The sequence below is a fragment of the Pseudophryne corroboree genome, chromosome 6 (assembly GCF_028390025.1).
Source record: "Pseudophryne corroboree isolate aPseCor3 chromosome 6, aPseCor3.hap2, whole genome shotgun sequence".
Classification (NCBI taxonomy): Eukaryota; Metazoa; Chordata; class Amphibia; order Anura; family Myobatrachidae; genus Pseudophryne; species Pseudophryne corroboree.
In genome coordinates, this window is record NC_086449.1 from 200,943,122 (window position 1) to 200,961,495 (window position 18,374).

At 40.9% G+C, this 18,374-nt stretch overlaps 1 protein-coding gene across 2 annotated transcripts in view; it reads left to right on the forward strand.

The window, feature by feature from the left end:
* The window catches only part of CILP (cartilage intermediate layer protein), an 81,003-nt gene that overhangs the window by 2,675 nt on the left and 59,954 nt on the right, over positions 1-18,374 (forward strand). Inside the window, exons 2-3 of one of the 2 annotated variants that reach the window (XM_063925608.1) lie at positions 15,849-15,892; positions 16,153-16,279. In XM_063925608.1, coding sequence (XP_063781678.1) covers positions 16,213-16,279 — 67 coding nt within the window. In that variant the 5' untranslated portion in view covers positions 15,849-15,892; positions 16,153-16,212. The remainder of the gene's footprint in view (positions 1-15,848; positions 15,893-16,152; positions 16,280-18,374) is intronic. The other variant, XM_063925609.1, reaches the window with a different exon arrangement.

Below are 18,374 nucleotides of genomic sequence, written 5' to 3' on the forward strand. Positions count from 1 at the left end.
AAAGCGCTGCAGTATATGTGTGTGCTATATAAATAACTGGTAATAAAATAATTAATAAATAAATGTATACCCCTTTCACACCGCACATGTAACCCGGTATATTGCCGGATCGACACGGGTCGCTGTGCGTTGTGAGAGGGCCCAAGGCAAATTCCCGGGTCACCTGACCTGGTAATTCAACCCAGGAATAAAGCAATGTTTTTCCCGGCTTGAATATCGGGTCAGGGGCAGTGTGAACGGGTTGCCGGATCGATGTGACTCGGGATCCGTTCACTACATAGGGAGAGGCGGCACAGAGATGAGCTCATCGCCCAGTTCAGGAACCACTGACCTATACAATCATTTTAGAAAAGATATTTTTATGAAAACAGGTGTACGAGTAAGCAGTGTTGTAACCCAGAGCAACCAGCTTGCATTATGTCATTTTCCTAGTGCAGTTTAGACAACAAAAGTCAATGTCTGATTGGCTGCTGTGGGTTGCTTATATACCTGTGCACCAGTTTCTTAAACTGTACATGGCACCTCATCCATGTCTTGTCTTACATCATTGAGGAGCCTATTTATTAACAACAGCTGCCCTGAAAATTTATGAAAACTAGAAAATTTCTGTAATTATCTTATGAAATAAATAGTCTAATTATTTTCAATCGAGACAGTGATCTGGTTCTATTTACCAAGCTACAAACGCATAGCTTTCGTAATGTGGCCTGTGTTCGCCAATGTAACCTATGGGCTATAGTGTCACTGGAGCGGGAACTACGGATCACTCACCAGTAGCTGTGAGCACCTAGGACATGTAGTCACCTGGTGATAGACTTCTGTATATGGACAATAGGGAACATGCTTCACCGGGACAGCCTATTAGTGGAAACGATATTCTGGCGATATTCATTGCCGGAAACTATATTCCGGCAATGAATTTAACAATTCATTGTTAAATAAATCACAGAAATCAGAGCTAAGCAATGCAAAATAGATCACTAGTGATCTATCTATATAAGTGCAAAAGCCCTCACTCACCCACTCACTCACTCACTCACTCACTCTTCACTAATTCTCTTACTTGCCGATATGTTAGGAAGATGAAATGTAACATAGGTATTCTTTAGGTGGGAAATAGGAAAACTACGAAATAATAATTTTAATAAACCTCCCCTAAGGGGATGAAAAGGGAATTGACATAATGACATCATTACCGATGTGTGTCTTGCGTTGCGTGAACGATAATGCCCAAATGGACAATCGGATCAAAATTTGGATTGCACCTCCAGTGTGTAGAATTTAATAAACTACAAAAATGTGAAAGCCCTTACTCACGGACTCACTCACTCACTCATCACTAATGCTCTTACTTCCCGATATATTATGAAGATAAAATGTAACATAGGTATTCTTCAGGTAGGAAATAGGAAAACTACATAATCCGAATTTTAATAAACTTCCCCTAAGGTGATGAAAAGGGAGTTGACATAATGACGTCATTACAGATGCGTTGCATGAAAATGATGTCCAAACCTGCAATCGGATAAAAATTTGGACAGCACCTCCAGTGTGTAGAATTGAATAAACCACAAAAATAGTCCTTTCACTTTTTGCCGTTTCTACTACAGGCGCTCCTCGGGTAACTCCAAGAACCATGGATTAATATTTACTTACATTAAGACGTCTCAAATTTACATCTCTAAGATTTACCAAATTTTTAATACTCATTTATATTTACCCGTGAAAATCAGAAACTCCCGTGTGAAGAACGGGTAGAACAGCTAGTAAATAATAAAAAGGCCCCTAAGTGAGGTACGTCGGAGAACTTCCTCCTACCAATGCAGCTGTGTTGCGTGCTAACCTCTACATGCAGAATAAGGTTCTTAGTGGGAATAAAGTAAGTATTTAATCAAATGTGACAACCAGACAACTTTGGGGCACCCATAGATTGGAAGCAGAAAACCAGGACATCTTTGTAACATGAGGTTTTATTCGTCCATACAGAACATCTATTGCTTCCCTTTAAGTGCTGAGTGCATTTTTGAAGCTTGTTAAACTTTGCGCTACTGCAGCGTCTTCATATAATTTATATGTGAAAGCCAGTATGCTGCAATTTGAGTGCCAAATGCTAGAGAGGGCTGATTTTTAAATTTATAAAAAGGTACTTTACTTAAATGCAGAAACAGCTGTTTTCGCAATATTTATAGGGCCGGAGGGCTTAATAACTAGGCCTCTGAACATCTTAAATATTTATCTATAAAAGTCACAATGTATCTGCCACCTCATGGTGAGGGTAATTTCATAGGACCACACACATAACTGTATATGAGATCAAGTGGTCATGATTCTCTGCTCTTATTTATTTTAGGAATTGTCACTCTTGTGATGTAGCTTTTCAGAAATTAAATTGCAACTCATAACTGGGCCAGTCAATAGCATTATGTATCTTTGGGGTTTTGAGATGATACAGGTATTCAAGTGATCTGGTGCTGGCTATTGCCTCTCTTCCAATTAGAAAAGTACTCTTACGCTCGCTAGCTAGTTTTAGCAGCCGTGCAAACGCTATGCCGCCGCCCACTGGGGAGTGTACTTTAGCTTAGCAGAAGTGCGAACGCATGTGCAGCCGAGCTCTGCAAAAACAGTTTGTGCAGTTTCTGAGTAGCTCTGAACCTACTCAGTGCTTGCGATCACTTCAGCCTATTCCTGACAAGAGAAATATGGTATAAGTAGCGCTCAGTACTGTTAACACACAAATGTCCAAATGAACGTTTTCGGGATATATCTTTGGAACTCGCTGTAGTACTTGCATCAAAAAGCATCAATTTCTGTTCGTCACTCCATAAAGTTGCTTTCAATTGGGAATGTACCTCAGAAAAAAAACCAAATGGAAATGGCATAGTGTATTAGGTTTAAATTTGCACGTCACGCGTGCGCATTTCGGTGCATACGCATGCGCAGAAATTCTGCTTTTTAGCCTGATCGCTGCGCTGCGAACAACGGCATCTAGCGATGCAGAATGACCCTTAATGTTGCCAGGGCAACTGAAACTTCCAGTGGGTCCAGGAGCCAGGGACGCGACCTCGGGAAGGGGTGTGCCTATACCCCCTCATTTATAACTTACTGGGGCGTGGTCAAAGTATGCAGGGTGTGTGTGTGCTTCCCTTGTACTCCTGGGCTTCAACAGAGGCCTGTGTCCAGATAATCCGTACCAGCCCCCTCACGTGGACTCTGCTTGTTGCTTCAGAATCTATGCTTCAACTATAGGACAGATGACCTTTTGTTGCTTTAAAACTTCCACTCCCCTGATGTATGCATGTATGGTTGCATCTAAAACAAGCTCTTGTTTCCATAATGTGTGACTTTATCTATGGCTTTATGGGTCGTTCTTGAGTCACTTTCTATGTTGTCGTGTATGAGTTCCTTTCTAGACTAGATTTCACAAAGTCTAGTGGTTATTTTGCTCTAGACTTTGTTTTTAGGGTATACTATGAACTAGTCCATATTATGTGTCAGGTAGACTGCAAAAAAGTATGGGTATCATATGCTTATGTCCTCAAAGGAGTTGGACTAATGTCTATAGAACTGCATCTATATTTCCCTACCTTTGCCAAGCCCCATGTGGTATAGTTTTCACAAAACAGATGTGTCCTTATACACCTATCCTTTTAGTGCCATATACAGTAGCACTAGATGCCGGCTACCACCACGGATAGCGATTCCCAGACTTTCATAGTCTTTCCTAAATTTTGCATCTTTTTCACATTGTAGCTGCAAAGTTGCTTATAGTGTACTAACCACTAGGATTAGTGGCAGAACCAGGGCCACTAGTGACCAAGGGGTCCACGGCTACGATCTGTCTCTTGCTCCAACCTGGATCACACAGGCCACCTCACCATATTGTAGATTGCTTTAGTGGCCCCACAGTGATTACCAGACAACCATTTCCCTGCCTGGCTGTTCAAAAACAAAATCAGGGACACATATTTAAATTGGAGATCAAAGAGGTAAGGCCAGTGCTCACTAGCCGATTCGCTCAGCACACATCTCCCCCGCCGCTCAGCACAGAGCGATGTGTGCTGAGCGTGCAGGGAGAGACGGGGGGGGGGGGCGCTCATATCACCCAGCGGGTGAAATGAGCGACCTGCTAGATTGGCCTGCATGCAGGCCAATCTAGCACCAGCAATAGCGATGCGCGGGGCTGCGCATCGCTTTCGCTGTGGGGGGTACACACGGAGCGATCGCGCTTAAAATCTAAGCAATCTAGTCAGATTGCTTTGATTTTAAGCAGTGATCGCTCCATGAGTACCCCCCTGTAGCGGAATGTGTCTTCAAGTAAATAAATGAATAAAAGTTATGTGCCCATACACATGCTGCAGCAGCCGGCGGTGATTGACAGCTGAACTGAACCGCCCAGCTCATAACGTCAGTCCCCGACGAATCAGGCAGTGTGTATGCACTGCATAACACCAAGCCCTCTGGCTACACGGAATAAACTGCCATTCCTCTTGTGTGATTTCTCAGTTATTACTTTTAGCATACCGGATTCAGTGATTAATCTAAGGAGATTGACTATCTAGAGAAAGTGCACTATAACTACGAAATATCTATATACAGTATACTTATCTGAACATTACACAGGTTACAAAGGGGTCCCAATTGAAAGGTAATTGTTATTGTGAATGCTATTCTAAATTTGTGTTTTCGCTTAATAGGATTGTTATTTACTAAATATTGTATATTGCAATACGTATTTATGTAAGCAACATATGTTGAGTATAATACGAATACTGTTTAGCTGTTGACTACTTGAAGTTTCACAGTAAAGGAAGAAGTTACACTGAAGTGTTACAGTTGAATACATTCCAGTCTCTAGATATTGTCATTAATGTCTGTACAAAAGGTATTTTAAAATAAAAGTGTACCCTAAATTGCACATGATACTTACCTTGGTGGGTATTACACTAGGATATTTTAGTTTACTGGTTTACATGCACCCAATATATAGTCCTAGCAATTTGAGGATAGGTGTATGTGGATACATCTGTGAAAACAGTTTACCGTTTAAAGTAGATCTTTCATGCATCTTCTGTAATGCATCTTGCCTGCCTTTTGCAGCAGTTTCATATCTTATGTAAATTAACTGGTCATTTTCAACTAATAAGATTAAGTTTGCTTGTCTCTGTCTTCATTATCCCAGTTTTGGTTATTAATGCCTTCGCTGTTAGGGCACAATCCAAGGGTTCTAGCGGAAATGGGAATTTATCTAAGTCCCCCAATTATTGTTGCTTTCACTTTGACCCTTTTATGTCATTATGCCATGCCTGACATGATGTTGTTATGACTTCGCCCTTCCATGATAAACATGGCAGACATTTTTAAAAACACTTTATGACCCCCATTTTGGAAGTTATATACACAGGGTTACCCTTTTATGAATAATTAGACCCATGAGTAGTTATTCACTGGTAATCCTGTGTCATCCCCAGAATACACCCCTGCACAAGTCATTGGGAATTCCAGGTATGAGGGAATATCTCTCCCCTCCTGGTTTCAATAAACTCATGGTCCCTATTATTTGAAAGAGGAAATTATATGGCCCCTTAGTGTTTATTGTGTGATGATCACTGCAGAAATACCAATAGAGCCCATGGATGGGAAAGGCAGTAATCGTATATGATTGCCGCCATCCTGACAACTACACACTCACAGAACCTCTATTTGAAAGATATGTTTACTCTTTCAACCAATGTGCCTAAGTTCAGAGATGGGGTAGTTCAAATGCACAGATCTCCCATACCCTGGCATAGCTAAACACAGGGGTCCCCTCATTTGATGTAGTAGGATGCATACTTTTGAGAATGTTATTCCTTTTGGGCTACCATAGTTTCTACACATTGGGCTTAACTCAAGGTTGATTGCAAAAGCAAAATCTTCCTGTAAAGGGCAATACCATGTGCACTGCATGTGGGGGGGGGGGGGGGGGGGGCAGATGTAACATGTGCAGAAAGATTTAGATTTGGATGGGTTGTATTGTATATGTCCAGGATACATACTGACTGCTTTATTTTTACACTGCAATTTAGATTTCAGTTTGAACACACCACACCCAAATCTAACTTTCTCTGCACATGTTATATCTGCCCCACCTGCTCTACACATGGTTTCACCCATTAGAGGAAGATTTGGCTTTTGCAATCAACCTTGAATTAGGTCCGCTGAATGCATTCCATTCAAATATATAAAATAAAAATAAGAAATGCATAATTTTCAAGTGTAGACTTTATTACAAAAGTGTAGAATTTTTACTGTTTTGGAAAGGTGGATTAATGCCAAATGTAGATACCACAATGTGTTCTTCATGGTAGTTAAAACAAACAAAAACATACACTAATTTGCATTTAGTTTACAAATTCAATAAATTATATATGACCAGCCCTAAATATAGCCAAAATATGTTCAGCAGCAAATGGATTAACCTCTGGTCTGTCTGTAGTGAAAACCTCCCACAAATCATCTTTGGATTGCATTTCAACCTTAAGTTTCTACTACTGACAATTGTGATTATGCAGTTTAGTTTTTACTAGTTTAAATTCTGAGCTGTCATTCACTTTCATTGCTTTACTCCCTTTGAAAAACAGTTTATTTACTCATATACAATTTGCAATGTAACTGTATTATTCCATTTTATTGTGTCTGGGCCGATAACATGTTGCAAAATATGCTAATTTGTATGAGTATCAAGATTGTGGTAAAACCGCCAGAACAGGTAAAACCTAATAACAGGATTAGGATCAAGGATTAAGGATCAATCACAGGATTAAGATCAAGATTCTGGAAGAGAGTATGCAATAACAACAAAGGTAACAACAAAGATAAACTTGAACAGAGACAATTTAACAGATTGCATCACCTACTATCCCTGCAGCACAGTCTAACAAGCAATATGCAGCCTAAATGTTTTGCAATATATTCAAAAGGAAAGAACTACATGTGAGGAAACAAAGGGGAAAATGGAGCAAATTTGTGCAGCCATAAAACCAACAGCAGTGTTAACTAAATAACTAGAAGAATATCTACATTTTAATTGCTATAACTCTTCTTTGATGTGTTTGATATTTTCTGCTTGAGATTCGAAGGAATGGATTTGTTGTCTTAGTTTAAAGCAATTACCTGGAGGCTGACAAAACTATTTTAAAATAAGTCTATTTATTTACATTCTGATTGGATTCATTCTTCAGTTGTATTCCATGATGCCCCATGGCAGCACCTACAGTATCTACTAGAAATATAAAACTGTTTATATAAAATCAATTATTCCCTTTATTCATTCACAGTAGTTCTGGTAAATTTTGGAAGACCCAGGAATCTGCTTGATGTACTGAGCAGCGCATGGATCACCATGTATCACAAACTGAACTTGCTCCCATAGGAGGCAGTGCCTGGACGGTCTGGACAGGGCCCTTTTAGGGTATCCAGATGATAGGTTAATCCTTATTAGGTCAACAGTCAATAGGTTGACCACTAATTGTCGACATGCATTAGGTTTACATGGTCATTAGGTCGACACAGCTTTTTGGGGGAGTCATTGTTTTCAACTTTTTCATACTTTACCATCCACGTGGACTACGATTGGGAATAGTAACCTTGCCAGAAACATTTGCAAGCAAACCAAGCCATGCGAGTGGAAGCAGTACACTAATTGGGGTTCCATGTGTTGTGACGGTGAAAACTACACCAAAAATATTAAAAAAATGTTGTGTTGACTATTTCGCCTGTCAACCTTTCCAGTGTTGACCTTTTGCCCATGGCGACCTTTTCAAAATGTCAGCCTTTGTCGTGTCGACCAATAGTGGTCCACCTAATAATGACTGTCAACCGAATTAGGGCTGCCCGGTGATCCATACACCCCTTTCAGGTGCACTCTTTATTTAGCTCTCAAGATAAGCTTCTGCAATGGTTAATCGGTTAACCTAGGCATGCCAAGAGGCTGAAAAATCCAAAGAGTCACTTAGCCCAGGATGGCTGCCTTACCTGGTACCTGTGAGGGTGGAATACACAACCCGTGGAAGTTATTACCCAAAATGCCTTCACCAATCCTGCATTATACTTACTCTGTGTTCAAGGTTTTTTATTTATGTCTGTGCAGCTTGTCTATTGCTGTAGTACTTAAATCTTATGTATTATGTGCATTGTTTTTGATGTCTGTAAAACACCTTGAGTCCTATTGGAGAAAGAGCACTATATAAATAAGATTATTATTATTAACATTATTATTATTATCATTATTACTTACCTGGAAACATCCACATACAACCTCCTATTATTTTGGCACACTCGTTTCAATAAACTTTTCTATTTGTCACATAAAATGCTGTTTAATTTAGCCTCAAATCAGCCTTACATTATACATAAGAATGAAGGGACATCAGGACTGTTTTTATTACATGTGGTAACTGAGTGAGTGTTGGACTTTTTGTGACATTACTGCATACATGCCTACTCTCCTGCAACTCCCAACTTTTCGGGTAGTCCTCCTCACCCAGAGAAGAGTGGCCAGATCTCCCACATCCCGCTATACACCAATTGCGGTGCCGTATGGAAGGGGTGGAACTAAATTACGTAAATTTGCATCATTTAGGCCCACACTCCCCGCAGATGGGGACAAGTCATAGTGATGTGCAGCATCTCCTCTCTGGGCTTCGTCTGGAGAGGACTTTTTAAATGTAGACAAGTATACATTACTGGAGGTCACTTAAAAACCTGTTTCTCTGCCAAAGTATAACATGCTCATTAAAACTATAGGACAAGACACAAAGACCACCAGCTCTGAGCTACGATTCTTGTAGAATGGAATTGGCTTTGCACCAGTTTTATAGCAGAGCACTTATGCTCCCTGGACTGCCCCCCCCTGCCCCCTCCCCCTGTATATATGATGTTATGACATCAGGAAGATGCAGCTGGGACCAGGAAACTGATCACTTGGTGTGTTAAGGGCAGCTATCCAGGCTGCAGGACTATGTTTCAGGCACCCTACAAACAATAAACAAATGCCACGAGGGCAGCGATGGTTCTTCCATTGCTTTATCTAATTATAATTTATTTATTTCTTTTGTGAAATTAAATCTCCATACTTCACTACCTTACTCCACCAAATTCCTCTCCACCTTCTATGTGAACTATTGATCTCCGTCTGTGTGCAGACACCTGATCATGGTACACAGAAGCAGATTTATTTTTTTGTTGCACGTGCAGTATGTATGCTGAAATTTGCAGGATCCGTGCACTTTGCAACTTGCATGCAACTCAGATCCCTAATGTGGGAAGCTTAAATGGTATTGCTTAAGGCACTGTCAGTAAGCCAGCTAACAAGAGGAAATGTGACACATCCGCAAGGCATGTTGGTAGGTAATCCTGGATTCTGTATATACTGTATACTACAACAATGCCAAGGATACTAATGGCACATGGGGCAGTCTGTCAGGGGTGTACAGTTATCCTACTGTATTCAGATAAGATTACGCAGGTATTTTCATTGGAAGAAATGCAGTCAACTGATCTTGGACTTATGCCTAAAGGATGCAGGAAAAACAAGTGCCAGCAGGACCACGAATACGCACTCTAGACAGCGAGACATTGCTCTTAAATCACTTCATTCCAGAGTTCTACAGATTCTAAGTATGATATAAATAGCATTACAGTCCAATGAAACCTAGCAGCTTGTGAGGCAGGGAATTGCTCTGGCTTGTTGCTTTAGATTAGAATGACAAGTGAGGCATTTCCTTACTCCTGATGGATAATGCAGCCTGTGTTCTCATGGCATCTTTAGACAAATGTGGAGCTTATGGCAATGATGTCACACACCTTTGTGTGGTCAGCTGCTTAGGGCCAAAGATTAGTCGCTGGGCTAACAAGTAGCACATTTGCTTCTCACATGTCGCATACTGTGCTGAAGATCAACTTGAAGGATTCCTATTTCAATGCAAAGAAAGCAATGTGTTGATGCACTAAATAAAAGACCTCTGGCTCCCCGAATTAGATTTGCAAACTACCCTATTGAAGCTAACCAGCACCTTTACCAAGATGGCTGCTGGATATGCTACTGCGCGGCCGTGCCATCTTTATTGTGTTGAGCCAGGGAAGTGTAGCACTTAGCTCCACGTGTGAGTACCTTCAAATACCCTGTATTACCGCTGTTACATGATCGGGTAGTCCCGCAGTTATCAGTTTAAACGTTTACATTTTGCTCCTACGTGTATATACAGTATTGCTTGGCTTTGTTTCAGTGAAGTTTTAAATTAATCCTGAGTGCAAGGAGGTATCAATAGCATATATATATCGCAATTTATTAAATGCTCTTTTCTAAAGAAGTGCAAGTGGAAGTAGCAAAATGTATCATATTTAAAGTATTGGACAAGAATAAGAAAAAAAGGCTGTGCGCCCGGATGCGAAATAGAAGGTGGTGCCCCCCAGTGGCTCTGGCTTGCACATGTGCTGATGTCCCACCTACTCGCCAGTGGTACATCTGGGATAATAAAGATTCCTTATTGCAACTAATTGTGGCAATAAGCAATCTTGATCTTTGGGTGCTGGCTGCAAATGGTAATAAATAGAGTATCAGCCAATCAGCTTCTGCTTTACATTTGAAAAATGTGTTTGAAAAATGACAGGACTGGATTGGTTGGTACATTATCTCTCACAGTTTTAACTCTCTCCGAGCTTTGATAATCTGCCCCCCACCCCTAAACTTTTATTATAATAATTAGTGCATTTCCTTAAAACAACTTCTGCTCTCCTTTCTTTCTTCATATAAGACACAACTGCAGAGCTGAAATTCACTCTATTCAATAAACACTTTGATCTGTTATCACACCTTACAAGACTCTTCAACTGAAGGGGTTCAAAAGGGGATTTGTAAACTTGGACAGCAGTCAGCAGTGTCTGTTGCAAATTGCTATGAAATGAGTGGAGAGAGATCTGTCCTAGTTCAACAGCCCCCTGGTCTTCCTTTCTTGGTGCCCATTTGACAGCTGGAGCCCGGAGGCCAGTGTCTTCAATGTCTCTGGGAGTTACGTTAACTTGGCTTGATACTTTGTTGCTGAGCTGATGCAACTACTCACATCACACAACATACAGGGATATATTTACTAAGGTGTGAGATTTTTAGAAGTGGAGATGTTGCCTATAGCAACCAATCAGATTTTACTTAACATTTATTTAGTTACTTCTAAAAGATAATAGCTTGAATCTGATTGGTTGCTATGGGCAACATAACCACTTCTAAAAGCTCACACCTTAGTAAATATACCCCACAGTCTCTGTGATACTTGGAACACTGCAGTGCCCATAAGCTTTATGGAATAGAACATTTTGTTTGGAATTTCAAATACGTGTTGTCAATAATACTTACCTTTCAAAGCCCAGGGAATGGGACTAGATGGTAACTATTGCATCTAACATGCAGAAGGAGAGGTATTAGATATTAGATTGTGCAGTATTACAAAATAGGGGCATTTACAGAGACAAGGCTTTAAAACTTAGAACTGTCCCTGACCTGAAGTGCTAGAGCAGCTTAAAATCAGATGTGCAGAGAGGGGACAGATACATAGTACACTAGCTTGCCAGGGAGATACAGCCGTGCTCTCAAGTCAATACAGCCATGCCCCTTATAGGATTCACATGTTAACAAAGGGGCTTGAGCAATGTTCATGCCCCCACATGATTCGCCATGCCCCCACAAGTACTAGGCTCTGATATTTCTTATAGTGCCACTGCCTAAGTCTATGAAATCCAAAGAACGTTTACTAGAGGTTATACAGAGTGTGAGTGGGGCTCCTGTGTGTCCCAGTTTTCCTGGATATCCCGTGTGGGTATCCATTTGTTAGATCTACAGTAAAAAGATAGACAGTCAATAGGTTGATCCCAAATGGGTGACATAAAAACGGTTAACAGGGTCAAAAGGGTGGCAAGTAAAAGGTAGACAGTGTTTAAGGTTGACAAGTTCAAAGGGTCAACGTGACAATGGTCGACACAGGTCTTTCGTTTTTCTTCATTATTTACCATCCTTGTGAACGACAATTGGGAATAGTAACCTGTGCTGAGCACAGCGGCAGTGGAGTGAGGAACCTTGCCTGAAGCTTGCGAGGGGACACGTTTCCACTCATTTGGCTCAGATATCGTGAGACATACAAAATGACACCAAAAAACAAAACAAAAAAAACTTGTGTCAATTATTTGTGTCAACCATTTGTCAGTCGACCTTTCGTATCTGTCGACCTTTTCTACTGTCTACCTTTTCCATGTCGATCTTTTGACCCTGTCAACCTTTTTTATGTCGACAATTTGAAGTCGACCTATTGACTGTTTATCTTTTTACTGTATATCCATTGAAACATACCCCTGGATTTGGTACTGTACAAATTGTACGAGTACAGTAAAATACACTACAGGTCTGTTCAGGTCACATAGATACAACGTCTAACCCAGACCATAGTGCAGTGTATTAAACTAGGGGGATGCAGTTAAATTGCCGGCAGTCAGAATCCCGACAGTCAGGATACCAACACCTTGATCCTGACTTCTGGAAATGCCGGCAGCCGGAATCCCGGGTCACAGGGGCTATTCCCACTCATGGGTGTCCGCAAGTGGACTCTTTACACTCGCTCTGCTGCCGGCATACTGACGGCCGGGATGCCGTTATCTGTATACTGACGGCCAGCATTCCGACCATCGGTAATTCATACTGAACCCAAACTAGGCAATTGCTTTAAGGATAACATAAAAGTAATTGACATTTGATACTAGTGTTAATTTAGTACAGTGGGTATTAAATTATTTGTAGCCTGTCACAGTAATACTCACACACCCACTGCTGCTAAATATCTCTGTTATAGCCTTCAAACAGACAGTATAATAGGAATCCTAAATCTAAGGGTAAGAGGGTCATATGTGTCTGGTTTTAAATGGTTGTCCTGGCAGCCCTAATGGTATTTGATATTTACAGGAATGGTAACCATGGGATAATAAGTTTACACATTCCTAATTTTGGCATTTGTTTTATCCTGCATTTATAAAGTAATTCACAAAGTAATCAAAATAATTCAATTTAAGGCCTGGCCCTCTTGAAGTAAAGTATCAGTTATTGCAATACCCTGAAATGAAACAAAATTAGTCATGGCCATCCATAAGGGTTATGTTCAAAACAACTATGTACTTGGCAGCAAATCATGGCAAAATAACCAAAGTAACTAAAAAAAAAAAAAACAAGGAGAATAAGAGGAGCCTCTTACCAGATGTTTTCTCAAAGATACTGCATTTTGCCATAAAATCTAATCTACTCTCCAGATCAGTGACCCAGTTGTAGATTTCCTGTGGTTTAACTTGTGGAGTTGGGGAATATGAGCCAGCAGTTTATGCCTTTTTAAAACCCAGGGATTTTCAGCTTCTGGGCAAATCCTGGACTGGGTGCTACTTCCACGGGATATTAGGCTGTGGGCGTAGGCAGTAATTGACTTTATGGCCTTTCCAAGTGGTCCAAGACATGGATGTAAACAGGGCAAATTATCAGAGAGAACTAGACTGTTACTGAGGACTAACGACACCTAAGGCTGATGTAATGTCTCAGAGGACACTGAGGAGTCTGACTTTCCCAGATAGACCATCTTAAATATATATCTACGTTTTGGAAGAGCTTCTTTATAAAGTTCTAGGGCTCATAGTGTGCACCTTCATTTTATTTTTACGGCAAAGCTTTACAGGTATCAGCATGGCACCACTTCTAGTTTAAATGTTTAAATGTTTTCCTGTTTAAAATTAGTATCTGCAGTCCAAGCTCCCTATTTCTCTTGATAAATTCTATTAATAAATAGCTTAAGTTGAAGATCATTTGGTTGCTGCCTTTGAACTGCAATAATATATGATGCCTATGTGTGGAATGTAGTTTGCAGTGTGTGGGTGCAAATGTGTACCCTGCAATGACTTCTATTCTGAAAAGAAACTTTTACTCCTAAGAAAATGCTACTGTACCTTAAACCATCTGCTAAATGCATTGATCCACCAAGGACCCGGAACAGTGTGTTATTTTCTGATCTGCATTAAAATCTGAGTATGTAACATTTAGGCAAACTTCTGTCTCTGCAGAATCAATTAGAAATCTGCTATATACTGTAGAACAAGAGAGTTGGTACTAACTTACAGAATAGAAGTACTGCCATATATATCATCAGTTCTCCTGTACAGGAGATTGAGCTAATCGAGTGAGCAGCTGAGCATGTGTCTGTTTAACGGGTGGCCTTTGAATCAGGAAGTTTCATGCCTAACTGATTACTGATCTAAGTCCGGAAGGTGGGCTTCATATACACTGGGACTTGTTTGAATTCTCAAGGCTCGAACTTGGTTACTGAGGGGCTGCCATGAAGATGTCTGTAAAAGTAGCTGATAATGGGATCAAAAATGCTGAGATTACAGAATAGAAGGGAAATGCTCAGCTATGGTTAAACTGTGGTCAGGGCCTTGCTGAGGGATGTAATCAGGATCACGACGGTCACAATACCAGATCCGGAATATCAACGGTCAAATTACCAATGGATCCCAATGATGTTAGACCGGCTGCACATTAGGACTTGGTGTAGCAGGCTGATCCTACGGGCAACGGTACACTTACATGAGGCATGGGACGACGGCGCGAACTAACATGCCAGGCTGAATTTGGGAGTATGGCATCATAGAAGATATCTCGCCTGCGACCACGAGAGTGCACAAATCAAACATAAACACTTAACTACAGTATATGCCCAGTTTGTCGTTCTGAGTTGCTCAGAAATGATAAATGTGGCCCATATGGTTCTAATGTGTGCCCACACTTAGGGCTAGGTTTTGGGTTAGGGTTAGGCTGCTGAAGGGGACTATTAGGGTTAGACTATGGGAGGGGTGGGTTAGTGTTAGAATACTTACCAAAATCCATCGGGATTTTGACCGTCTGGATTCCGCTGCCAGTATTGTGACCATCAGGATTGTCACCATCGGGATATTGTTCCCAACCCCTTGCTGACAATGAGGCCTGGTAGGCACCTTGTCCTCTCCTTTTTTGCATTTGTTAAATGGACCAAAAACTAAAAAGTTACCATAATCATGCAGAAAAAGCCGTTTCTGTATGGTTTGGCTTAATAAAAGCAGGCCCACTACTCAAGTCAGTGTAATACTCTTTCTCATTACATTAATCTCTAACCATCCATTATGGATTTATTATCTTACCATGTGAATATAAAATATGAAAACAAAATATTACAGTGTCTGATAGTCAGTTGTTCAAACAAGAGAACTGTGTTGCAATTATCTAAAGGGTAGCTTAAACAACTAGATTATTACTCACATGAGCAACGAGTAAGAGGTGCAAATGAGACATAGGGGGAAATGTAATAGGGTGTGAAAATCAGAAAGTGAGAGATTTTGGTAAAATTCTCCTGTTTTTTTAAAGTGGCAATCATTTACAGTACATGACAAAATCAACCTGGTTTTGCCATAAAAAGTATTGCCACTTTAAAAAAACAGGAGAATTTGACCAAAATCTCTCACTTTCTGATTCTCACACTCAATTACATTTCCCCCATAATATTTTAATGTTCTATCATATCAGTTTGAATGAAATTGTTTTTAGAACGTAATACAGTGATGTGGTAATCATGAACACAGCTACATTCAGGGACTGCAGTTGAGTCAAACATAATGCAATTCTAATTCTGGGTGTCTAGAGTAAACAGAATTCTAATGACTGCCCATCTTCATACTCATGTATGCGATCTTACCGCTCCTATTCCACCATCCATATGTTCCATACCAACAGCACTAACCCCTCCTCTACCCCATTCTAGGTACAGAAGATACCACTGAAAATAGTGTGCACATCACAGAACAGGTAGGAACACTGGCCATATACCTATGACACACCCACAGAGAGTTTCTTTTATGTGTGAATGCCCTGTTGCGACCAGTGGACACTTACTAAGAGATTTGTATGTTCCTAAAGACGCTTAAGCAGCCCCACGACACTTGCACGTTTGCTAAAGATCTCAAGATGTGTCGGCATTCTAACTTGTATGCTACTCAGAATCATTCCGTCAGTGTGATGTTCCTTTGCAATACACAGTAAAGGATGTTGTGATAATGTTTTGGCAGGTGTTTTGGCATCCAGGACTTAGGACCAGTGTAATACAGGAGAGAACACCCCAGGGAAAGATGAGACCTGGCATACTTACTTGTCTGCTGTTCTTGGGGGTGGCCTGCGTGTCTGCACAAGGACAAGGTTAGTATTGATATTACGGGATGTACTCTTACTCTGGCACTAGGAGAGGAAATTATCTGCACAAGTTACAGATGTCTCCAATAAATCACGAATAAGGATCGTACTGTAAATTCCAGATTTGCCTACTGTCACTGAGGAAATGCTACCAGGCATAATGGCGGTTTCCCCTTATTTGCAGCTGTCTGTGATTTATCAGAACTAGTGTTTTTCTGACACCCATTGACTGAATGTACAGAGATTTATGAGAAGATAAAAATACAAACAGAATAAAAGTTTCCATCTGCTAGTAACATGACCCATGGAAGGCCACAGCAGCTATACATTGTGTGTTCTGCTTATAACACATATGATTAATATGGTTAATCCAAAACTAAAAGTTTAGCAATTTTAGGCTCACATACAATACAATACGATACATTTATTGTCATTATCAAATAAAATTTGACAACGAAATTCAATTGTACAGCACACCAAACGATGATAAAAAGCTTGAACACAGATATATAAAAACACACAGCAACACGCATTTGAGAGATGACACATTATTCCCGGTCCCATACATGACTACATATAGTTGCTGTGCATATGAATCGTTATATCTTTACCCTCAATGAAAGCACATCACACAATTCCAACAGAGACCATACTTTGTCATACCGAGTTGGGTTTGAAATTCCGTCGGTCAGGATACCAGGGGTCAGAACACCGACTGCAGCATCCCAATTGTGAGAGGAGTCCCACGGCGATGTCCACGGTGGTGTTAAAACTAGAGATGAGCGGGTTCGGTTTCTTTGAATCCGAACCCGCACGAACTTCACTTTTTTTTTCACGGGTCCGAGCGACTCGGATCTTCCCGCCTTGCTCGGTTAACCCGAGCGCGCCCGAACGTCATCATGACGCTGTCGGATTCTCGCGAGACTCGGATTCTATATAAGGAGTCGCGCGTCGCCGCCATTTTCACACGTGCATTGAGATTGATAGGGAGAGGACGTGGCTGGCGTCCTCTCCATTAGAATAGATTAGAAGAGAGAGAGAGAGAGAGAGATTGTGCAGACAGAGTTTACCACAGTGACCAGTGCAGTTGTTGTTAAGTTAACTTTTATTTAATATATCCGTTCTCTGCTATATCCGTTCTCTGCCTGAAAAAAACGATACACAGCAGTCACACAGTGTGACTCAGTCTGTGTGCACTCAGCTCAGCCCAGTGTGCTGCACATCAATGTATAAAAGCTTATAATAATTGTGGGGGAGACTGGGGAGCACTGCAGGTTGTTATAGCAGGAGCCAGGAGTACATAATATTATATTAATTTAAAATTAAACAGTGCACACTTTTGCTGCAGGAGTGCCACTGCCAGTGTGACTAGTGGTGACCAGTGCCTGACCACCAGTATAGTAGTATATTGTTGTATACTATCTCTTTATCAACCAGTCTATATTAGCAGCAGACACAGTACAGTGCGGTAGTTCACGGCTGTGGCTACCTCTGTGTCGGCAGTCGGCACTCGGCAGGCAGTCCGTCCATCCATAATTGTATAATTATATACCACCTAACCGTGGTATTTTTTTTTCTTTCTTTATACCGTCGTCATAGTCATACTAGTTGTTACGAGTATACTACTATCTCTTTATCAACCAGTGTACAGCGCGGTAGTTCACGGCTGTGGCTACCTCTGTGTCGGCAGTCGGCAGGCAGTCCGTCCATCCATAATTGTATTATTATAATATATACCACCTAACCGTGTTTTTTTTTTCATTCTTTATACCGTCATAGTGTCATACTAGTTGTTACGAGTATACTACTATCTCTTTATCAACCAGTGTACAGTGCGGTAGTTCACGGCTGTGGCTACCTCTGTGTCGGCAGTCGGCAGGCAGTCCGTCCATCCATAATTGTATTATAATATATACCACCTAACCGTGGTTTTTTTTTCATTCTTTATACCGTCATAGTGTCATACTAGTTGTTACGAGTATACTACTATCTCTTTATCAACCAGTGTACAGTGCGGTAGTTCACGGCTGTGGCTACCTCTGTGTCGGCAGTCGGCAGGCAGTCCGTCCATCCATAATTGTATTATAATATATACCACCTA